The sequence below is a fragment of the Equus caballus genome, chromosome 25 (assembly GCF_041296265.1).
Source record: "Equus caballus isolate H_3958 breed thoroughbred chromosome 25, TB-T2T, whole genome shotgun sequence".
Taxonomy (NCBI): Eukaryota; Metazoa; Chordata; class Mammalia; order Perissodactyla; family Equidae; genus Equus; species Equus caballus.
The window spans coordinates 9,533,616-9,558,470 of NC_091708.1; the positions used below are offsets into that span (position 1 = coordinate 9,533,616).

At 42.9% G+C, this 24,855-nt stretch overlaps 2 protein-coding genes across 9 annotated transcripts in view; both read left to right on the plus strand.

Annotated features, from left to right (window-relative positions):
* RECK (reversion inducing cysteine rich protein with kazal motifs) overlaps positions 1 to 24,855 on the plus strand; it is a 97,791-nt gene that overhangs the window by 40,164 nt on the left and 32,772 nt on the right. For all 8 annotated transcript variants that reach the window (XM_023629662.2, XM_070250707.1, XM_070250708.1 and 5 more), the window contains 7 exons: positions 984 to 1,181; positions 3,766 to 4,033; positions 6,450 to 6,629; positions 9,375 to 9,587; positions 11,059 to 11,195; positions 13,161 to 13,301; positions 14,449 to 14,637. In XM_023629662.2, coding sequence (XP_023485430.1) covers positions 984 to 1,181; positions 3,766 to 4,033; positions 6,450 to 6,629; positions 9,375 to 9,587; positions 11,059 to 11,195; positions 13,161 to 13,301; positions 14,449 to 14,637 — 1,326 coding nt within the window. The remainder of the gene's footprint in view (positions 1 to 983; positions 1,182 to 3,765; positions 4,034 to 6,449; positions 6,630 to 9,374; positions 9,588 to 11,058; positions 11,196 to 13,160; positions 13,302 to 14,448; positions 14,638 to 24,855) is intronic.
* LOC102149851 (calicin) lies at positions 16,081 to 18,025 on the plus strand. The gene is given in 2 exon segments (XM_005614696.4): positions 16,081 to 16,800; positions 16,803 to 18,025. Coding segments are annotated over 2 exon segments (1,797 nt in total). The 5' UTR covers positions 16,081 to 16,226.

The window sequence follows — 24,855 nt, forward strand, 5'->3', positions numbered from 1 at the left end:
TAATTATCAGAGATTTCCTACCTGCCTTTCTCTTAACATTTCCCTGCCATACCTCTACCTTGGCTCCATTCAGCCTCCTGCAGGCTCCTCACCTTCTCCTGTGAGGGTCTCCTGCTCTTCTCCATTATAAATCCTCCATCTTCATCCCTAGCCACTCATCTAGCTCTGCCCAGATACCTTAAATGGTGCCCCTTGATTTATAAGAATACATAAGTCCAGAATCATATTTATTTCAAGTATGGGTTTTACTCTTCAGTACTGAAGCAGGTCTTATCAGTTTTAAGTGAAGACTTTCAATTTAGGCATATTCTTGGAGATATTCAAGCAGTATAGAACTTTTAGGATTTTGTTTCAAGATACATAGTTATATAATTGCTAAATTTATGAGATGATACTCATAGTTTTTATAAATGTGAGGCATGTGGGGTTTTGTTTTATTTTGGTTTTGTTTGTTTTGCTTTGCTTTGTTCATAAATTTCCATAAATCTAACGGAAAGAAGCTGTCCCAGTGGTTCTCAACATGGGCGCTATTGGCATTTTGGGAGACAGTTTTGGTTGTATGAAACTGGCCTGTACTTTGCAGAGTATTTAATAGCCCTGAGCCCCATGCGTTAAAAGCCAGCCGTAGTCCCCCCAAGTCATCATGAACACTGGAAACATTTCCACAGGCATTCAAATTCTCCCAGGGAGCACCCCTGCTGAGAACCCCTGGACTATAGACGATAAGTTGATGGATAGTGACTTTCCTATACCAGTGAGCACCTGAATGTCCCCATGGCTGGGCCTCCAGTAGTGCTGGTTTTAAGTTTTAAGACAGTAAAACATCTTAAGTTTTAAAACTTATTTTAAGACAGTGCTTGTCTTCTATGGCATGGTTTTATTTCTGAAATTCAAAAAGACACATTGTTCCAGCATTATGATGGTGATTTAATGTTAGCAAATAGCTGTTTGTATTTCAGTGTCATCTCCTTTTCTTCCCCCAGTGGGCTCAGTGTGTTGTAGTTATGCAGGCCATCACACAAACTGCCGAGAATACTGTCAAGCCATTTTTCGAACAGACTCTTCTCCTGGTCCATCTCAGATCAAAGCTGTGGAAAATTATTGTGCCTCTATTAGTCCACAATTAATACACTGTGTGAACAATTACACCCAATCTTATCCAATGAGGAACCCAACAGATAGTAAGTAAAAAGTTACATATTCCTCTCATTTTGATCTTTGGTAAAATAATTTGTTAGAAGGAAGTAAATTCTTGAAGATATCTGTAGTCTGGATCATTTGGGAAACACCAGACTTCTTTTGGTGTTTAGATTTAGCAGATTGGACATTACTGTCACAGCTAAAAGATGCCAAGAAAGATGGAACTGTCAAGGGTATGAAGAAACAGGCACTGGGGGAATTCGGTGGTGTGGGTATTCTGGGGGGGAGCTGGGTTTTGACCATGAGAATTTCAAATTAATCATACCTTTTAATCTAGCAATTCCATTTCTCAGAATTTGTCCTTCAAGAAAACTCACGAATTTGCAAAAATGTATCTGATTATAAAGGATGTTCACTACAACATTAGTGGTAATAGACAAAAATTAGAAATAACCCAAACATCCATCAATAGAGTATTGATTAAAATTGATTCAATAAATCATGTATCTGTATAATAACACTATACAACGAACATAAACAAGTATGCTTACATTGAAGTGCAAGATATAATAAGCAAAAAAACAAGTTGCAAAACTAAATGTATAATATGACATATTTATTTATTTATTTTTTTAAGATTTTATTTTTTTTCCTTTTTCTCCCCAAAGCCCCCCAGTACATAGTTGTGTATTCTTCGTTGTGGGTTCTTCTAGTTGTGGCATGTGGGACGCTGCACCTCAGCGTGGCTTGATGAGCAGTGCCATGTCCGCGCCCAGGATTCGAACCAACGAAACACTGGGCCGCCTACAGCAGAGCGCACGAACTTAACCACTCAGCCACGGGGCCAGCCCCTGACATATTTATTTTTATATACCTGTTTGTTCCACATTATATTTGTCTGTAATGTTTCAGTTTTTACCAATGAACAGTTATTACTCTCATAATAAAAATATCATCAAGCCAGCGCTGATGGCCTAGTGGTTAAAGTTTGGCATTCATCGCTTTGGCAGCCCGGATTCGCTTCCTGGTTGCAGAACCACACCACCTGTCTGTCGGTTGCCATGCTGTGGCAGTGGCTCATGGAAGAACTAAGCTAGGATATAGAACTATGTATAGGGACTTTGGGGAGGGGGGACAAAAAGGAAGATTGGCAGCAGATGTTATCTCAGCACGAATCTTTCTTTGCAAAAAAAAACAATCATAAAAATGAGAAGAGATCCTGGTAACTTTTTTTAATCAGGGCCTCCTAATGAAGCTGTACCTTTTGGAATTTTCATTGTCTCAGCTTTGTATATCGTATAATCCATTGTCTTCATTTAGAGATGATCAAACTTTAAAGAACTGACTAATTAACCAAACTGATAAAAGACTTATAAATATGCCAGATGCGAATGTTTTGATTTACGCTGGAATGTGAAAGACTTGCTTTGTAAACGCAAAAGCGGTGCTCTGGCCTTGTTTGGCCAGCGTCTAAAGCAGAACTCCGACTGGCGACATTCTGTGGTGTGGCTCTGTGCTGAAAATCAGAAGGTGAAGTGTTTGCCACAAATAGCCTTCATTCATTTTAAAGGCAGATCTGCCTTCACTGACGTTTAGGCTGTGGGGGTGCTGCTGGAGCTAAGGTGATAGCAGCTCCAAAAAGAGCAGAAAGATGTTTTATTGGGTTTTTTTGTGGAGGGTGGCTGAGGAAGATTGGCCCTGAGCTAACATCCGTGCCACTCTTTCTCTGTTTTGTATGTGGGATGCCACCACAGCGTGGCTTGATGAGCGGTCTGTTGGTCCATGTCTGGAATCCAAACCCATAATCCCCTGGCCCCTGATGTGGAGCTCACGGACTTAACCACTACACCACCGGGCTGGCCCCAGAAAGATGTTTTAAGGGTAGAAGAATGACCATCTCAAACGTCCGTGCTAGTCAGAGGACATCTGGAGAAGAACGCTACAAACAGATATACCTGAATAGGTTTCTTAGCAAGTCAAGACACTTGAGAAAACTACTTCAAAGAAACCTTTCTGAATTCTGTAGTATGGTTCAGATTGTTCTTTTACTTTCTGATTCTTCGTAGAAAATCAAGGGCTGAAGAAAACTGATATCTTGTCACAGTTTGCGACGTATTATTTAAATTATAACAGATTAATTAACTTGCACAGATTTATAAAAGCTTTATATCCCAGAGTGTGATGAAATACAGTGTTTGTGGTTGTTGCTATTAAAATGTCATATCTCGCATTATGTCAAGAACATAATCCATTTTAGGCAGTTGTTTCTAGCATGAAATAGTTCCAGTTTGATCTACAGCACCTTTTCCAGGAACATGAAGTACCTCACATGTAAGGACTTGTTGGTGTAGGATGACCTTTCGTTTGTGTAGGAATGGTGCTAGAGGTCCCATGATTGGGGACAGTAGTGAATTCTGGTAACAGACACCTCTTTCACCTTTAGCTTTTCACTTATCTGCTGCACTGCAAAGTAATGGAGGGAGAATTTGGTAGGCCCTGTGTCCTATAGATATTGACATATGGCTCAAAGTAGCAATGGTTTCCAGTACACTGCAATGTTCTTCTGTTCTGAGCAATGTATGACATAAACCAGCTAATTTAGCCACTTATATTCTGAAAATGTAGGTTTATATTGCTGTGACAGAGCTGAAGACCATGCTTGCCAAAACGCCTGCAAGAGAATTCTGATGTCTAAGAAAACAGAAATGGAGATTGTGGACGGCCTCATCGAGGGTTGTAAGACCCAGCCCTTGCCTCAGGATCCTCTCTGGCAGTGTTTTCTCGAAAGCTCACAGTCTGTTCACCCTGGAGTCACTCTACACCCTCCTCCCTCTACGGGCCTCGATGGGGCTAAATTGCATTGTTGTTCTAAAGCAAATACTTCAACATGTAGGTCAGTATCTCAGTTTCCTTTATTAAAATCAGTAGAAAATAGCATTTTAATCAATGATTTTAGGTCTGGCAAATATGTATTATGTTCTTGCATTGTGGAGACTTAGGAGTTTAGAAGACATAAAATCTTTCATTCTTTCTTCCAGCAAATATTTATTGAGCATCACGTGTCCATAAAACATTGTTTTTGTACATCGAGTGCTAAAAACATCATGTTTCGTAGTGTGGAAGATTAGTATTGGCAGGGCAATAAATATTTAAAGATGATGCAATGTGGATTCTACCCTCAAGGTTATCATTAAGTAAGCCTACAATTTAGAAGATGTTTTGACCTGACATCTAGGGGATATTATCTTTGTTAAATTATGTGACATTGAACTTAACCAACCTTTTGTGTAGATTGGTGCTTAACCTGGGTTGACAGTGGCTCCCAAAGTTAGATAGCAGTGTATTGGCATTCCCTTGAGTGATACCCTTAGGGATAAAAAATTAACAGTAAAAATATAGGATGAAGTAAACGCAATCTAGAGACAAGAGTAAATGGAGATCAAGTCACGATAGAACACAGGTGAAAGAGAAATTTGCTTTATTAGGAATGTTTGGAGTTAAAAGGGACCACATATTACTAGGATATCCTGAAATGAATATGACATACCAGGAGTAAAACAGTCTTTCCTGTGGTTTCTGAATTGGATGGACCTTTAGCAAAAAATTCTGCCTAGAATAGCTCATCAAACTTTACCAAAGATGTGAAAAATCTGGAAAATATCCAAAGAAAATTAAGAGAATGGCTTAAAGAGAAGTTAAGTTGGTGCTATAATTAAGGAAATTGGGTTGCTGATAGGAATTAGTAAATGTCTTTATGGGAGGGGTGCTGAGCAATTCTTTGAACGTCCACAAAAAAATTTATGCCCTGTACTCACTGGAGCTTGGAATGGCTGTGTCATCCCAGAAGAACTTCAGTAAAAAACAGTTGGCCCTCTCTTCCCCTGATGTAAGGTTTTGTGGTTTACGGAATACTTTCACTTCCATCTTACCTTGTCCTCATGAAACCTTATAAGATGATTGGTATCGTCTTATGATTAGTCTCAATTTGTGTAATTCCTGTTTATATATAGAAAACTAACTCTGAGATGTTAAACAGTCTGTGCCAGGTCATACAGAGAGTTAGGACTAGAGGAAGGGCTGGTTTCCAGATCAGGGTGTCTGAAGTAACTTGATCTCAGCTTCCTCATCCCCGTGTTGTGTGAGTTCCATTGAGAGCAGGGACCTTGTTTCTTTTATGTGCCACTGCATATCCAGTGCCTCCAACAGGGCCTCACACAAAATAGACACTCAGTAAGCCCTGGTGGAGTGATGAACAAACATAAAAGGACAGATACCCTCTCACTGGGGTAATTGTGAGAGTGAAATAAAATGTGACAGGAGTGGAGGAGTGATTTTGTATATTTTGGTAGTATTAAAATTTTGTGTTACATGTATTACATTTATAAATTTAAAAAATTAAACTGATGAATAATATCATGTGTGAAAACCTTTGGAAATGGTACTGATAATATTTTAGCTATACGCATGCACTTGAGTTGCTTTGTATTCATCAAGTACTGAAAAGAATACGTACATAATACAGTAATATATAGAAGCTTTGGAATTCATAAGCCTTTCCATGTATACAGTCTTGGTATATCTTAAGGAATATATGTGGCTTTAGGGTAGTTTTTCAGGGAGAAACTAGTGAACTGTAAGTCTATAATGCTGCTTAAAAGAAGTCTGAGGACCATGTCACGGTTTGGCCTCTTGTGATGGGAACATAAATATAGTGGAATATATGTGGGTGGAGGCAAAACTGTTTGCTTTACCTTACTCTAAGTAAAGGTAAAAGAGAGATCAGAAATATAGAGGGAAGTAATTCTGCTAAAAATAAACATGTACAAATACTATAATTAAACATTAAATTTAGCGCTGAGCTTTCTAGCAACCATGGCAGAAGGGAAGGAGATGGAAAATAAGAGAAGGCTAACTTTTTCACGGAAAGCTCACACTTTCTGGCTCTAAATTGTAGGAGATAGATCTTTTGGTTTTTGTACTTTTTTTCTCATTTATATTCTAGTAGCCTTTTTTTTTTTTTTGGTGAGGAACGTTGTCCCTGAGCTAACCTCTTTGCCAATCTTCCTCTTTTTTGTATGTGGGACACTGCCACAGCGTGGCTTGATGAGTGGTGTGGAGGTCCACACCTGGGATCCAAACCCACGAACCCTGGGCCGCCAAAGCGGAGAGCGCAAATTTAACCACTACACCACTGAGCCCGCCCACTCATTTGTATTCTGAAGTACAGTTCATAGAGTTTGAGTTTTATGTGAATCAGTTATTTGTTCATTTGGCTCATCTGTGTTTCTGCATTTGTGCTTTTGTTTCAGGGAACTGTGCACTAAACTTTATAGCATGAGCTGGGGCAACACCCAGAGCTGGCAAGAGTTTGATCGCTTTTGTGAATATAATCCAGTGGAAGTGTCCATGTTGACCTGTTTAGCAGATGTTCGGGAACCTTGTCAGTTGGGCTGTAGAAACCTTACCTACTGTACTAATTTTAACAACAGGTAGGAGCAGATTATAATACATGGAGTGGAAATATTTTTATCATTAATTATCTGGTTTTTAAGTAAGTGAAAAGACGACTGCATTCTGATTTTGTTCCTGCTAAGTTAAAAGGAAGTAGTATTTCCTTATGATTTCATCTTTAGGTGGTACATTCCATCTGGTAAATTACCCTGGGAAAGGAAGCACTATAAGCAAGTCTTTTCTAATCTAGAAGTACTTCAAACTTCTAGAGTTCAGAATCTCCTCGGCCTTCAGTCTACTATTCTCCTTCTCTCTCTTCTGCTCCACCACCAGTGGAAACAGTTCGTCGCAGAATAAATCACTGGACAATCTGGTCATCCAGATGCCCTCTTGTGGACAGTTTACTTGAAGGACCTACAGACTGGCTGAGGTTCCCCCTCAGTGAGTCCCCTATTTCATACGAAAACATTTTCTTTACAGAAGCAATTTGAATAGGTATTTTCCTGCGGTATTCAGTAGGGTAAGGGAAATAAGGGCCAAGAACTGAGCTAATGGGTGAAGAAGCAGCGAAGAAGACAGAAAAAGGGCATCCAGAAGCATAGAGAGTGCCACGTCACAGAAGCCAGAGAGGGAGAGTTAGTAAAGAAGAGGGGGCTGGTTTTGTGAGCAGCAGCCCGGAGATCAAGAGGTCAAGAAGGAAGAGGATCATTCACTTGGGCCAGAAGGAAGTTCAGAGGATGTTTACCTCCAGTTAACACAGGTCCTATCCTCTTAAAAGTATTCAGGTTGTAATTTTGAGTAAAAATTGAGATATCTTTACAACTGATGATAGAGTGTTAGCCTTACTGGCATGGTGGAGTAGTTTGTATCAGACTAACACTTCTATCAATACCAATTTTGAACTCTGTACAAAATATTAAAAACGATTGTTTTGAAGGCATTGGAGAGTGACCAAAAGCAGGAGGGGCTTCATCTCGTGAAAGATGGAAATTGCACTGAGTGAGAGGCACACTTATTCAGCTTTTCCTTCGTGGGCACTCTCAGTCCACTTGTATGGCTTCTAGAACTCAAGCAAAAAGCAGCAGTCTTGGGCTGAGGAGTTAGAGATCAGAGTTGAGGCTGCCAGAATGGCTGGGTGTGGAAGGGGAAAATGCCAGAAAGGAGGGAACCACAAAAGGAGATGCTCCCAAATCTGCATACAACCTCCCCTTATATCCTTGAGTTTAACGAAGTCACGAGATACAAGGTTAACATACAAAAGCCAGTTGTATTTCTGTGTGTTAGCAAAAACAATTGGAAAATGAAATTTATAAAAAATAATCTACACATGCATCAAAAAACATGGAATACTTAGGGATAAACTTAACAAAAGATGTGCAGGAACTCTACACTAAAAAACCAGAAAACCTTGCAGAGAGAAGTTGAAGACAGCAGATAAATGGAACTTTCGTACATTGCTGGTGAGAACGTAAACTGGTATAACGGCTTTGGAAAACAGTTTGGCAGTTTCTTAGAAAGTTATGACCCAGCAGTGCTATTTGTAGCTGTGAAAACAGGCAAGAAAACTGGAAACAACCTTAGTGTCTATAAACAGGTGACTGAATAAGCCAGCCTTTCTCAGAGTGTGGTCCATGGTCCCCAAACCCTGTGACATCAAAACTACTTTTATAGTAACACTAAAATGTTATTTCCCTTTTTCACTCTCATTCTCACAAGAGTGAACAGTGGAGTTTTCCAGACATGGTATAACAACAGATTGAATGCAGGAGCAGGTATGAAGATCCCACTGTATTCTATGAAGATAGACATTAAAGAGATTTTCAAAACTGTAAAACAGTCCTACCCTTCTCACTGACTTTTGGAAAATAACAGTTATTTTTCATAAAAATATTTATATTAACTTGTAATCAGCTTATCATTTAAAATGAATTAATATCTACTTTAAAAATCCCTCAGTTTTGATTCATATGTGATAGACATTAGTGGATATAACCCACATAAACAAAAGTTTTTTGAGAAGCCAGGAATTTTAAGAGTGTAAATGGGTACTGAGATCAAAAAGTTTGAGAACTGCTAGGATAAACAAATTGTGGTACATTTATTAATGAAATACTTCTCTACAATAAAAAGGAACAAACAATTTATATACACACCATGGATGAATCTCAAAAAGATTGTTTAGCTAAAGACACCAGACCCGAAAGAGTATAATATACAATAGGGTTCCATTTGTATGAAGTTCTAGAACAGGAAAAGTTAATCTACAGTGATATAAGTGCGAATGGTGGTGGCCTCTAGGGTGCAGTCAGCAGGGAGGACATTGACTGGACGGGGACACAAGGACTTTCTGACGTGATGGAAATGCTCCTTAATTAATTTGGATGTCCATATTTGTCAAATCACATCAAACTGTACCCCAAAAATCTGCATTTTATTTTTATAAATTGTACCTCAATTTTAAAAACTTGGACTTATAATATTTATTTTGTCAAATGAAAGAAATGGTACCAGTGCAGATGATATTCCTGTCCACAGGGTTTTGAAGTTTTAAACTGCCTCACAAAAATCTCTGTAAAAAAGAAAACATGCAATCCGAATTTTATGGGTAGCATCTGCATTGAATCTTCATACATTCAAAGCCCATATCCTTTGATGTGTTGTATGTACTTTCTTCTTTAAAAAAATCAGATTTTCCTGATTCATTAGTATGTCAGGATTTAACACATTCTTCCTCTCTGGAAAATAATTGCCTCTTCATTCCTTCTGGGCTGTTTTCTGTTTAGGCCAACAGAACTTTTCAGGAGTTGTAATGCTCAGTCAGATCAAGGAGCCATGAATGACATGAAGCTGTGGGAAAAAGGAAGCATAAAGATGCCGTTTATCAACATTCCTGTTCTTGACATTAAAAAGTGCCAGCCAGAAATGTGGAAAGCAATAGCTTGTTCACTGCAGATTAAACCCTGTCACAGTAAATCCCGGGGAAGTATTATTTGCAAGTAAGTTTCTTTCATCATAGTGACTCTCCGGTTTTGGTTCAGACCCTCCATGATCTCCACCCACAGCCTACCTTCACAGTTTTCTCTCCCACCACTTCCCTTTGCCCACTGCCCCCACATGTCAAATTCTTTCCCACTTTTTCCTCCTCTGCTTGAAATGCTCTTCCCCCCTTCTCCACTTGCCCGCTGCCTGTCCTTCTTAGCCCTCTCAAATACCAGTCATTCCTACGGAATCTTCCCCGACTGCTCCAGCTGATGGTAATTTATCCTCACTACAAATTTCCATACACCTTTGTTTGTACTTCTCTTATGGAACTTAGTTCAAGAAACATTTATTGAGTACTTTCAATGCATAATTCTATTTTTATATTTTAATTTGTGTACTTGTCTCCTATTCTGTTAGACTTTGCTCTCCTTGAGGAGCGTATTCTTCTTTGTGCCTTTTTTCCTTGTGTCCTCCTTCCTCTTTTTCTCCTCTTCAGGGATTGGCATAATCCTGACACACAGAGGTATTCTGTAAGTGCTTGACGCGTGAAGGAGGTAGTGAATATAGTCCTTAGGGCCTGTTCCTGGCAATCATTTTGTGAGTGGTTTGCTTAGGAGGCCTAGGATAAAGTAAAGATGAAAGCTGCTATGGTGGGTGAAACCAAAAGCATTAACTACTTAGTAACCTATGTCAACTGCTCTTTAAGCATCTTTTTTTCCAGAATGCTTTTCCAAAACCAAGTTAATACCCAGCCCCTAAGTTGTTGGTGTGTGGCTTGGTGCTGCTGGGCACTCGACGACTAGTTGCAGTTTATTTCAACCTTAAATAGGCTCCACCTCTATTCTCTGACGTGACTTGGAGATGACCTGAGTAGGGGAGAGAGAAGGGGTAAATATTGGGTGACAAGCAAGGGGCAACGCATGGGAAATTAATAGACTCTTAGCTCACAGAACTTACAGAAGAGGAGTCAAAGCCCTACTGAAGACTGAGAAAATTTTAAAGTAGTGGACTTTCCGATTGTTTGGGCCACACACTTTAATGTTGATAACTAAAAAGATATTTAAAAAGAGAAAGGAAGGGTGGGAGGGAAGGAGGGAGAAGCAAGTATGGATAAGGTCCTGAAAGAAAGGAGATGTGATTTTGCAAACAGCAGATCAGACCAGCCTAGTTCAATTCCTTTCAAAGACAGTGAAGAGCCACCTTGATGGTAGCACCAGTAAGGATGGGTATAAAATGTGAGCAAGGCCTTTGGATCTCAGGTCAGAGAAAGTTAGGGATGTTTTGGTAACATAATACCTTACTGTTCAGCCTAAGGTCCCCTATGACTCCTGTTCTCTTTTGCCATCATTGCACTTAACCACTTGTGAAACATGGTTAAGTTATGAGAACTCACTTTCTGGAAAGTTCAGAAACAGAATTGTTGTTGACTAGACAACATGAGGAGGTGTCTCGAACCCTAAATTTGTGAGTATTTTTCTTTTCAAGATCAGATTGCGTGGAGATTCTCAAGAAATGTGGGGACCAGAACAAATTCCCCGAAGACCACACAGCTGAAAGTATCTGTGAGCTTCTGTCACCCACAGATGACCTGGAGAGTTGTATACCTTTGGATACCTACCTCAGTAAGGACTTTGTGTTTTTGGATTTTAAATGCCCCTCCCTTCCATCTCTGCCCTTCTTGTTTGCCTGGTTGAGCATCTCTCTTTGAGAACATGTGGTCTAAGGATACTGTCTCGATTGCACGCTCTTAGTTGCTTGGCTTTTTTGGCCCAGGAAAGAATTACCATCTTCAGATATGTAAGCAGGAGTGATTATCATATCAGTCTGAGGAGGCAGTCGACTGTTGTCAGTCAGGAATTCTAAGCAGTGTGCCAGGGCCAGCGTTCTCAGATAACCAGCTCATATCATTGCTGTCTCCTTGCCACGATTTGACCAGGAAGTAGAAGCTCCCCAGGGAGTCTTCAGCTTTTTGTCATCAGAACATCAGCGGACCTGAGCGAGGCATTGGCTTGGACTTACCACCAAGTAGGGAGTAAGGAATGATGGTCTGGGTTAGCACATGAACTGGAACTTCTCTCTGTCAAATACTCCTGCCAAGAGCTGGAAGAATAAGCTGGGATCTCACTGAGGCATCCTGAAGCTGAGCCTTCTGGCAGCGAGGTGGCTGTGTGGAAACCAGGGGGTAACAAGCAGAACCTCTACACACCACGCAGTTAGGCCAAGGGCAGTGACTAGGCTGCCACCACGGGCCATTAGTGCTGTGAGCAGGCTGGAAAGCCAGACGGTGAATTCAGCCCCTACTTGCTTTGTCTTCCTTTGTCAGATAGAGTTAAGTCAGACTGCAAATAACAGAACAACAGTTAGAAGTGAGAAAAAGCCCAGAACTAAATAGTCCAGGGCTGCTGTGGTGGCTCTGTCATCAGGAATCCGGGCTCCTTCTTTCTCCACGTCCTTGGTGCTGGGCTTCATCATCATCGCGGTTACCGCGTGTGCTTTATCATCACGGCATGGCTACTGGAATTCTAGCCACTGTATCCTAGTGTGAGGGAAAACCACCCTAGTTGGAAGGGACACTGGGAAAGATGATCTTTTTAGCTGTGGGCCCATTGCCACCCTAAGTAAAACTGGAGTTCTATTAGTAAGCAGGAAGGGAAGAGCAGATGCCAGATTTGCCGCTAGTAGTGTCTGCCGCATTTTCTCAAGACCAACAGACTATGTCCCTTAGCCTTTGTGACCAGTATGGAGAAAAAGAGAGCACGAGACTAGAATATAGACCTCTGACTTTGAGCAGACCACTTCTTTGAGCCTTAGCTTCCCTCTTTATAAAATGACTGGGCTGGATGAGATGACTTCCAAGAACCCCTATTCCTCTATTAGCCTTGGAGTCTGAGTCTGGCCTAAAACCAAGTAAGCAAAGCTAATGTATTCACAATCCTAGACTCTATCAGAGCCATCAAATATACGTGTGGAAGGAAACCACTTCAGTGGAAGAAAAACTAAAGAAATGCTTTTGTTTGAGTTTCAGTACGCTCTTTAGATATCACATGTGCTTTCTATTAAGTGAGACCCATCCTTGGTCCTTATTTCACAAGTTGACAAATATAATCATGGGACAGGATCCATCTTACTGTAATAAATTATGATCATTTGTGGTAAAATTTGCTAAATTGGCCCTCTTACACAGAAGCACCCCTTTGACAATCCTTTCCAAAATATACCTGTCACTTTCTATCCCTGTATACTACTTATTAATTATCATTGTCTGACTTTTATTGTCCATTTCCCGACCAGAATGTAAACTCCGTGTTAGAGATTTGTCTGTTTTGTTCACTACTGTCTCTCCAGTACCTGGAACCTTGCCCAGCGTGTTGTAGGTTCCCAATAAATGAACAAGTGGGTGAATGTGTGTATGTTTATGCTAAATTCACAAATGATCAGAGAGTCGGAGTGTTTCCGTCTTACTAGAATCAGGCCTCGCTTTATGCTCATGAGCTCTCCATTTACTCCAGATGTGATTAATTCAGATGACTTACAGACCTCTGGTACTCTTTTGGGTTTGTTAAGCTGATCTGGTTTTGTTTTTTCAGGGCCAAGTACTTTAGGTACCATTGTGGAAGAGGTGACTCACCCCTGTAACCCAAGTCCCTGCCCCACCAATGAGCTCTGTGAGGTGAACCGGAAAGGGTGTCCGGCCGGAGATCCGTGCCTTCCATACTCTTGTGCTCAGGGTAAGAGGTAGATGGTGCGGGTGTGGGATGAGCACAGCTGTGTGCTGCTCATGTTTCTTTACGGGGGTGATCTTTGGAATGAGATTGCAAGGCACTTTATTTTCATGTATGCTTTCCTTTAATGTTTGAGGTTTTCCCAATAAGCATGTATTATTTATGTAAGCAGAAAAAGACAAAGACAAATGTAAGTTTCAGTAGTCATTTAGATTATAAACTAATATCAATCCCAAACCAGACTCTCTTAATGAGTTGCAGGGCTCTTGACAACAAAAGGAAAGAAAGCCTTGGGCCAGCTTTTTGTACTTTGTCTTCTGGGTTATAATGTTTGAGAAAATGTACTGCACATTGTTCTTGTTTTTTCTTTTCTTTCCTTTAGTATGTGGAGAAAGGGCCTGCTCAGCGGGGTGTGTAATTCTCTCCACGGAGATGAATGTTGTGTTGAAATTTTTTTATCCCATAGAATTTTTATAGTGTTTATCTCTTTGTAGGTCCCTTTAGAATATAGTTGTGACAAGATTTTGCTGCCTTTTAGCTATTTCCCAATTGAAAGTGTTTCTTTATCATGTTAGAATCAACATTTTAAAATATATGTGGAGTTAAAAGGAACAAAAGATTAAATTATAATGTCTCAAAGGATCATCTATAATATTTGTGTAATACCATATCAGCCATAGAGTCGTAATAAATCTTGTTAAAATTGAAAATGAATGGGTTTTTGTTAAGCCAAATCAAGTATTCAACTTTTCTTTGAATTTAAGGTATGTTTATATTCTGTCACTAGAAGTTTTCCTGACCGAGATTATTCTAAAAGTACAGTCAGTTTCTCTATACCATTTTAAAAATATCTGTAATTTTTAAATATCTTAAGTAAACCAGAAGAAAGAAAAAACCACATATCTTATAGCATTTTATACTGAACTGGAGCTAACTTTGGAGTACAGGTCCAGAATCACCACCATCTCGTAGAACATGGAATTTTCATTTCAGAGGATATGTTATTGACCACTGAACCAAAGCGACTCCTTAGTTAGGTGAAAATTCTGTTTCATAACCTCTAGTAGCCACACAGAACCTGTAAAACTTATGTGAGGTATATCTAATGTCGTAAAATAGTATCATGTCTCTCAGGTAATTTCTGTTTGTGCAGGTTGCAAATTGGGAGAAGCCTCTGATTTTATCGTGCGTCAAGGGACACTGATCCAGGTGCCATCATCTGCAGGGGAAGTTGGTTGCTATAAAATTTGCTCATGTGGACAAAGTGGACTCTTGGAAAACTGCATGGACATGCACTGCATAGACCTTCAGAAGTCTTGTATTGTCGGAGGGAAAAGAAAGAGTGAGTCTTGGCGAGGTTTCTTTGTTTTTTGTTTTTGATATGAGATTGATTATCCTAACTTTGTAATAAGAACATTGGATGGATTCTCACCAGAGAGTGAAGTCTACAACTCATACACTCAGGCAATGTTTTTCAAACTGTGGGACGCAGCCAGCTCTGGTCGTCTAGGGGTTAAGATTCAGCGTTTTCACCACCAGAGCCTGAGTCCATTTCCTGCTCTGGGAACCATGCCACCCGTCCGTCCATGGATTGTCATATTGTGGCAGGTCCATGTTGCTGTGATGCTGAAAGCCATCAGGATTTCAAATACCAGCAGGGTCACCCATGGTGGACAGGTTTCAGCAGAACTTCCAGACTAAGATAGATTAGGAAGAAGGACCTGGCCACCAAATTCCAAAATGATTGGCTGTGAAAACCCTCTGAATAGCAGTGGAGCCTTGTCTGATATAGTGCCAGAAGGGGAGAGGATAGTGCAAAAAAGACCGGGCAGAGTTCCACTCTGCTGTCCACAGGGGCGCTAGGAGTCTGAATCCACTCGAGGGCACTAACAACAATATGGCACCTAGCGTTTATTGAACATTTGCTGTGAGCCAAACTCTGTGCTAACCCTCTCTAGTCTTTTCTCATGTACGCTCTTAACAACCTATGAAGCTATCTCACACCTGAGGAAACTGAGGTTTAGAGAGTCTGGGCAACGTGTCCAAGTCCACACTTGATGTGGAGAGCTGACCCACCGCAGCCCCCAACCTTTTACAACTAGAGCCTTTGAAATGTGCAGAGGACGTCCTGGTTTGCCTAGGAACTGACATAATCAGGGCTTTAGAGGCCCTCCCATCCTCACTCTCTGGATGCTGACTCTGGCATCCCTGCTCCACGGAGTGGTCCCCACCTCTCCCTCTGTTTTAAAGAAGAGTGGTCTCTGTGGCCACAAAGGTCAGAAGCCAAAGGACGGAGGCTTTCTTCTCTGATGGCCAGAACCTTGACAGAGAAAGCTATTTCCTTGCCTGAGAATCAGAGACTGGGGAAAGCTGAGTAGTGAGGAGCTTCCGGGAAGGGTGGAAAGAGTACTAAGTTCCAGAAGGCTTGGGTTCCAGGCCCTGCTCTACTTTCTATTTCCAACTGGCTGTGTGATCTTGGGCAAGTCCCTTCTCTCGTCTGGGCCTCAGTTTCCCTCCTGTACAACGGGAGGATTCTTCTTGATGACCTAATAATAATAATCTCTTTCCTTCCCCCAGCCTGCCCTTATCCCTCCTTGCACCACCCCCTGCCCAACTGGCTCTGACATTCCAGAAGCAGCCTTGAACTGACCTTGAAAGTCTTAGGAGTCACAACCCCTCTCTGGGTTTCCTCCTGAGCTCTGGGCCCTGGGCACTAGGTCCTGATAGGGTATCTGGCCTTGGCAGGTTGGAGCCATCACAGGAGAGAAAGACCCTGAGCCTCTGAGGAAGGCCTCAGGGGGACCTGCATTGTGATGACCTCATCGACTCTATGCCATCATCTTCTCTCCCACCCTTCACTCCTGCCTGACCAGCTGCACTGCAAACAACCATCAGTCTCAATCCCAATGGCCTGAGGTGGTCTGTTCTTCAATGCCTGCTGCTGATCTTCTGTCTCAGCCAGTAAGAAGCACCATAAAATTGATACTCACTGAGAAAAACTGTGACAGCTTCATGCTATAGAAACCGAACTAACAGAGGAAACTCAAAGAGTTCTGGGACATGGCCCTGACTGTGAACCACCATGACTTCTTTGCACATCAAAACTTGTTGCCTGCTGTGTCTTCAATAGTGAAGAACGTCATCTCTGGCAATGATGTGAACACCAGCAGTGAGCTTTCTTTCGCCCTTGACCCCAACTACCTGAGTCCGGCCACAGTGGACCAGGTCCTGGACTACTTCTCCAGTGGCAAGGTGGTGATCTTGGAGCAGAACGTGGAGGAGCTCCTTCGTGGGGCCCACTATTTCAACACAGTGTGCCTTGAAATCCACTGCAGTGACTACCTGATTAAGACCTTCCGCCATGCCAGCTGCTTGCGCTACCTCGTCTTGGCTGAGTTGTTTGGGCTCAAAGAGGTATCAAACTTGGCCTTTACTGGTATTTGCAACAACTTCCACTGCTGGGCCAGTCCTGAGAGCTTCATGCGCTGCCGACTTGTCATCTTTGGCACTTGCTTAAAGATGAAAACTTGCGTGTGCTCATTGAGGACCAGGCTCTCAGTGCACTCCTACATTGGGTGTACTTCCAGAACGATGAGCGGGAGAAGTATTTCAAGAAATTCTCCTATTACATCAGTCTCAATGCCGTCTCCAACAAGACACTGATGTTTGCCAGCAACCAGTTGATGGACATGGAGAACAGCTCAGGCCACACATCCCTGATTGAGAGTGTCCTTGTGGAACGACAGCAGGACAGGCCATCCAGCCTGCTGAGCTACCAGCGGAAAGGGGCCCTGCTTGATTCGGTGGTCATCCTTGGTGGCCAAAAGGCCCAGGGCCAGTTCAATGATGGAGTGTTTGCCTATGTCATCCAGGAGAACCTGTGGTTGAAGCTCTCAGAGGTGCCCTATCAGGCAGCAGCACTCACTGCCACCTCTACTGTTTGCTACATCTACATGTCTGGTGGCACCAATGAGCAGATTACAGGGCTAAAGATGGCTTGGTGGTATGACATGGATGACAACTCCTGGACCAAGGTGCCTGACCTGCCACTTGGTCTTGTCTTCCACACCATGGTGACCTGTGGGGGGACAGTGTACTCAGTGGGTGGGAGCATTGCCCCAAGGCGGTATGTCTCTAACATCTGTTTTTATGATGAGCGCAAGGAGGCCTGGTGCCTGGCAGGGAAGATGAGCATCCCTATGGATGCCACAGCTGTGATCACCAAGGGTGACCAGAACCTGTACATGGTCACTGGGCGATGCTTGGTGAAGGGCACCATCTCCTGAGTCGCGGTAGTAGATTGCTTTGATACCAATACTGGGGAGGTGGTCCAGAGTATCATCTTCCCCATCAAGTTCAACCACCGGCCCCTGCTCTCTTTCAGTCAGGACAACATCCTCTGCATGCACAGCCACCATCAGAGCGTGGAAATCAACCTACAGAAAATCAAGGCCAACAAGAGGACCACATCAGTACCTCTCTTGCCCAAGAACTGCCCCCTGGATGTGTCCCATGCTATATCCTCCATTGGAGACAGCAGGGTGTTTGTAGGTGGGGGTGTCACAACAGCCAGTGATGTGCAGAAAAGGGACTGCACCATCAATCCAAACGCCTACTTGCTGGACCGAAAGACAGGCAACTGGAAGACCCTGGCCCCCCCACCAGAGCCACTGGACTGTCCCACCTGCTGTCTAGTCAAGCTACCTTGAAAGATTCTTCAAAGGAATTAAACCACTTTTAGTTGGGAGAATAATTAGATGCATTATTATCCACAATTTAATGAGAGAGAAAGAGAGGAAGATGGCCTGTGGGTTCCTTCTTAGTGTTCCTGTCTGTGTTTGGCCCTGAAGGTGGTGATCCTGGGCTAGGGCTGCTCCCACTGGAGGGATCCAAGCTGAGGTGGAATGGAGTTCCTGGTGGGGGGGACTGAGGCATCTCCCAGGCACTGGCCAGGGTGGTGTCTGGAAACCCCCTGTTCTGTTCCCTGCAGTCACCTGGCAGCATGTGGTAGACTGACAGGTGAAGCAGTTGCTTAGAGCTGTGAGGCCTCAGGCTCCTCCAACACTCACTTCCCTCTAGTCTGCCCGGGAAGGCAGGTGGGCCAAGGCCAGGTCTTGGAGAGGAGCCTCCTGGCTGGGAAGGGAGAAGGCGGTGTGGGCCAGGTTCGGGGATGAGGCAGAGGGAACCGGGGAGGCCAGGTGACTTGGTTGTTGTATTCGACCATGCAGCTGTGATGTGTTTGTGACTCATTTGTGGGGTACTTGGGGGGTTACTTAACACTTGTTTCCAGAGAGCAAGGTTCATGGAGAACTTTCTCCAGGAATGTGAGTCTGAGGGACTGGAGGTGATCAAGAGGTCATCAAGGGAGAGAAAAGAAACCTATGTCTCTATTGGAGAGCAGCTTGGGGATGAGGCGAAATGATGGGATAAGAGAGACAGGGTGGTGTAGTAGTTAGGGGTTGGATGCTGGGGACAGATGGCCTGGTCGAATACCAGTTCCACCACTTACTAGGTCATCCTGGGTGAGTTACTTACCATCTCTGTGCCCTAGTTTCCTTATCTGTCAAAGGTGGACAATAGGAGTCCCCATCATCATAGGGTGATGGGAAGTGTAAGTGAGTTAATACATGCATAATGCCGAGGACAGTCCCTGGCATATATTAAAGGGCTACAAGAGTACTTTTTTAGAAGGAAAAAAAGAGAGGTGAGGCAAGGGTCCAGGTTCTTGGGCCCTTAGATTAAGTGAGGTCCCATCAAATGCTCTTTGAGACCCCCTCCCTCAAAGCCTCAGTGAGCTTTCCTCAGTTCTAACTCCCCTTTCCCTTTCCGTCATGTGTGTACTCAGACGTAATCCTCAGCAATTTAGAACGAGCTGACCACGTCCTGCAACAGCTGTAGAATCCTCATTCATCCCGTCTCTCATTCATCCATGAATTTACTTTCTCCTCCAATGACCACTTCACACACACACCATCACTGAGCCCTCTCTGTGCAGGGCCCTGTTCCAGGTGCTGGGGCCACAGACATGACAGAGACAATTCATGTCCCTGGGAGGGAGTATCTGTGCCAGTGCCCTGCAACGGGAGTATTATGCAAGCCACCTGAGTAATTTAAATATTTCTAGTAGCCACATTAAAAAGGTATAAGGAAACAGATGAAATTAATTTTAATGATATAATTTATTTTACCCAATATTGTCAAAATATTATCATTTCAACAAATAATCAATTTAAATATTTATTTTACTTTTTTGAGGAAGATTAGCCCTGAGCCAACATCTGCCACCAATCCTCCTCTTTTTGCTGAGGAAGATTGGCCCTGAGCTAACATCTGTGCCCATCTTCCTCTATTTTATATGTGGTACGCCTGCCACAGCATGGCTTGATGAGTGGTGTGCGTGTCCGTGCCCGGGATCCAAACTGGCAAACCTGGGCTGCCGAAGCAGAGCACGTGAACCCAACCACTACGCCACCGGGCCAGCCCCATTTTAAACATTTATTGATGCGATATCTAACGTTCTTTTTTTCACACTGAGTCTTCAGAATCCAGTGTATGTATTATACACTTAGAGCACAGCTCAGTTTGGACTAGCCACAGGCACAAGGCCCCAGGAGGCTAGTGGCTCTTATCAGACAATGCCGTATACTGTACATATCCCCATGGTTCAAATCTGCTCCATCTCCTTCCTTTCCCCACTCCGTCCTCCTCCACCTGCTCAGCATCATCTTCCTGACCTCTGTTGGCTGGCCTCTCTCTTCAAAGCCTACCCTCTGCCCAGGCCTTACTTTCCTCCTTCCAGGCCAGGACCTTGGACTTCACAGCTGACCCTCTCTACCCTGGAACTTTTCCCACATTTCTCACTTCTCCAACCCTGGGCAGCCCCCTCCTCTGCTCACCTCTCTGCCATCCGCCAGCTGGAAGAGCAGGGTCTTACAGATCCACGCAGCTAAGCCCAGCTGCCCCTTCCCCACCCCACCAGGCTTAGCTGACCACTGAGTCACCTCTCACTGACTCCAGAGGCCACTCCCCACAGCTGATTCTCCAGCCCTCTCTGGGGTCCTGGGGCCCCGCTCTTCCCCTGTCTTCTTTCTCGGCCACTTACCTCTCATTCTGGCACCAGAGCTCGAGAGAAATAGAGTCAGATGATCTGAGCTCCATAAACAGTCCCGTGTCCACCAAAACTCTCCCCAGAGCTCCTGCTGTTGAGCACCTCGGAGGAAGAGGCGTCCTTCCGCGATTCAAAGCTCGTGCCTCCCCTGTGTCTTCATTGTGTCCCCTCGCAACTTCTCAGGCTCCTCGGTTCCCTCTCTCTCCACATCCCCTTCTTGATTCTTCTCTTCATCCCACACATATTCTCAAGTTTGCCCTATCCTGAAAGCAAACCCTCCTCAGCTCTGAGGTCTGCCTCTTGCTGTCTGCCCATCTCTTTCCTCAGTTGAGCTTCCTGAATGTTGTTTGTGCTCTCTGGCTCCGGATCAGTCTCTAACCCACTTAGCCTGGCTTCTGTTCCCACCATGCCACCCAGGTGTCTCCTGACGACACTGTCCTCTTTGTCCTTTGCTCTGCATTCTTTCTTTTCCTTGCAGTACTGGGCAGTATTGACCACTCCCCCACGCAGCAGAATCGCTAGGGCGCTTGGTAGAAGGAGATTGTTAGCATAGAGGGATGATAATCTGATATATTAACCAGCGTGGGCCTCCCTTCTTCCTTCCTGAGCTCTTCCCACATGAAAATTAGACCATGAGGCTGAAGCATTCATGGCTCATCGCTGGAGGAGGCCGGCACAGCTCAGTGTCAGAATCAGAGTCACATTCTTGGCATTTGCTGCTAGGGAAGCTTTGTCAATTCATAGCAGAGATTATGGTCTTGAAAGACGAGGCTTTTGAACTACAGCTCAGATCTGCAAACTGGGTGCCTGAAGGCCTTCCACGGGAAGTTCAGACGTGCATGGCTTTAAGGGAATCAGTTTCCAGATCCTCACGTTTTTTCCTAGAACTGATCCACCTGAGAATATGCCTAGAGATTTCATTCTAGTTCTCTTTCCCCACCTTCCCTTTCAAAATTACCTTTCAAGCACTTTACACACACACACAGAAATGTTTACCCATCCCACATCTTCCTGGATGCACTGCCCCAGGATGCCGCATGAGTGTAACCGTGTCAGTGAGGCGTCAGTGAAGCCTCCTTTCACCAACACACCAACATCCAAAGAAGAGTTTCTTGTATTTTTCTGTCTTATCAATGCAGTGTTTCTGTTAAGGTGTCAAGTCTGGTGTTAAAAACTAGGGTATTTTGGGGCTGGCCCCGTGGCCGAGTGGTTAAGTTGGCGCACTCCGCTGCAGGCGGCCCAGTGTTTCGTTGGTTCGAATCCTGGGCGCGGACATGGCACTGCTCATCAAACCACGCTGAGGCAGCGTCCCACATGCCGCAACTAGAAGGACCCACAACGAAGAATATACAACTGTGTACCGGGGGGCTTTGGAGAGAAAAAGGAAAAAAATAAAATCTTTAAAAAAAAACAAACAGAAAAAAAACTAGGGTATTTTGGTCCAAGTTGTGTTGGCCGAGTGGTTAAGTTCGCGTGCTCTGCTTTGGTGTCCCAGGGTTTCACCAGTTTGGATCCTGGGTGTGGACCTAGCACCGCTCATCAAGCCATGCTGAGGTGGCATCCCACATAGCAGAACTGCCAGGACCTACAACTAGAATATACAACTATGCACTGGGGGTGCTTTGGGGAGAAGAAGAAGAAAAAACAAAAGTAAGATTGGCTACAGATGTTAGCTCAGGGCCAATCTTTAAAAAGAAGAAAACAACTAGGGTATTTTGGTCCAAGGTGGGTTGTTCAGAAATGCTCAATAGCATGATGGAATGATGACACTTTTAAAAGCTTTCTTGAGATATAATTCACATACCATACAATTCACTCATTTAAAGTGTACAATTCAGTGGATTTTAGTATATTCACAGGGTTGTACAATCATTCCCACAATCAATTTTACAAAATTTTCTTTACCCAAAAAATGGAACCTTGTACCCCTTAGCTGTCACCCTCTAACCCCCTCATCTTCCCAGCCCTACACAGCCACTCATCTGTTCTCCATCTCTGGATTAGCCTATTCTACACATTTCATATAAATGCAATCATATAATATGTGTCCTTTTATGTGGCTTCCTTCACTTAGCATAATACTTTCAAGGTTTATCCATATTGTAGCATGTGCCAGTACTTCATTCATTTTTATGCCTGAATAATATTCCATAGTGTGGATATACCACATCTTAGTTATCAATTTGTCAGTTAGTTGATGAACATTTGGGCTGTTTCCTCTTCTTGGCTATTCTGAATAATGTTCTGTGAATATACATGTACAAGTTTTTGTGTTCACATGTGTTTTCATTTCTCTTGGCTAAATACGTAGGAATAGAATTGTTGGATCAAATGGTAACTCTATGTTTAATCATTTGAGGAACTGCCAGCCTGTTTTCCAAAGCAACTGCATCATTTTCATTCCCACCTGCAATATATGAGGTTCCAATTTCTCTGCATCTTCACCAACACTTCCTATTGTCTGCCTTTCCAAAGATAGTCATCCTAGTGGGAGCAAGTGGCATTTCACTGTGGTTTTGGTTTACATTTCCCTGATGGCTAGTGATGTGGAGCATCTTTTCATGAGCTTATTTTTGATGATGTTTATGTAATAACCTAGCCTCTTCCATGCTCAGTGGTTATCAGAGAAAGTACGACTCCTGAGGGAGAGCTCTGTGAGGACAAAACCAAGACAGCATGGCTCAGAAACATTGACGGTCATAGTGCGTTATTTCATTCAGGCCACAGAATCATGACAAGTCTCTATATGTTCCTACCTCTCCATCTGTCTTAGAATTAGAATATCCAAGCTTTGTTGCAAGTATGTTAGAAATATTCCCTACCAAGAGGGTCCTCTCTGCATTTTCACCACTCTCTGTGATGAGAAAGAGCTCCCCTTCTCCCGTGTCCAGTTGCCAATTTAGTAACATTTAAGGGATGATGTAAATAGTTCCACATCTACTTCCAAAAGGGCAGTGTTACATCTTTGAACAAAACTAAATATATCACATGTAGGTTAGAATGCTCATTCAGCCTCATAAGAAACATTTTAAGCCTTTTTTACTATGAATGTCATACATAAAAACTGAACATACATAATTGTGTAGCTTAATGAATTAGTGTATATATTTTAAATATCCACATAACCACTATTAAGTTCAAGAAATAGAGCATTGCCAACACCTCCAAATTCTCCTGTGTAGCCCCTTTCTGTTTATAAGCCCTTCTCTCCTCTCTGACCTTTATGATAATGTGTTCCTGGCTTTTTTATATTGTTTTGCCATCTAAGTAGGCATTTTGAATATAGAGATTAGTTCGTCCTGTTTTTGAACTTTACATAAGAGAATTGTACAGTATGAATTGTTTCATGTCTGGCTTCTTTTACTCAAAATTTTGTTTTTACAATTTTTCCTTGTTGTTGTCTGTAGGTGTAGTTCTTTCCATTCCTCTTCTGTATAACATTGTGTGATAGGAATATATTATTTATCCAGTCTCCTCTTGATGGATGTCTGGGTTATTTTGTCAATGACAAATGATGCTATTCTTGTGAATGTAGCTTCGTGCACATGCACTCAAATTTGTCTAGGGCATATGCCTAGGAGAGGAATTGCTATCTTCGTTGATAGATAATGCCAGACTGTTTTGCAAAGTGATTGTGCCAGTTCACACTGCCATCAGCAGTGTACGAGAAACCCTGTTGGCATTGTCCAACTTGTTATTTCTAGCCAGTTGTTGTGAAGTAGTATCTCAGTGTGGCTTTAATTTGCATTCTTTTGATTGATAATTAGGTTAAGCATCGTTTCATGTTTATTGGCCATTTGGATTTCCTCTTTTGTGAAATCTTTGCTTCTTTTTTGTATTTGGTTGACTGTCTTCTCTTATTGTCTTGTTTGGATTCCTTATATATTCTGGATGTTAGCCCTTTATCAGTTACACATGTAGAAAATATTTTCTCCCACTCTGTGGCTTGCCTTTTTGTAACCGAACTTGATGGGCTCGTCTCCTGGTGAGTAGGGAGCCAAAAAGCACAACTAAGGCCGAAGTAGCTGAAGAAAAGATTTATTGCTTGGGCAAGCAATGAAGAATACCAGGGATATCGCCCAAAAGCAGTGTCTTTGCGGCCAGCGCTAGTGGAGACTTTATAAACAGAGAGCAGAGGATAACAGGTTTATTTGTAACAACTATGTAACAACTGTGCTTATTCAGGACTCACGTTTAGCAGGTAAACATGCTATTACAAACATCAGATGATCTGAAAACGGCTGTTTGGACCCTCCCAGAGGAGAAGAATTTAAGATGCTAATAAGTTTAAGATAACTTTAGGACACTTGGAGCTGGAACATTTTGCAGGAGTCTTGCTGCAGACGTGTTAAGTTTCTCTGCAGTATAGCAACATCTGCAAAACAGAGACATCAATCTGCAAAACAGAACACAGTTTCTTCCTGTCTGAAAACATTGGACAGCCATCTTAGT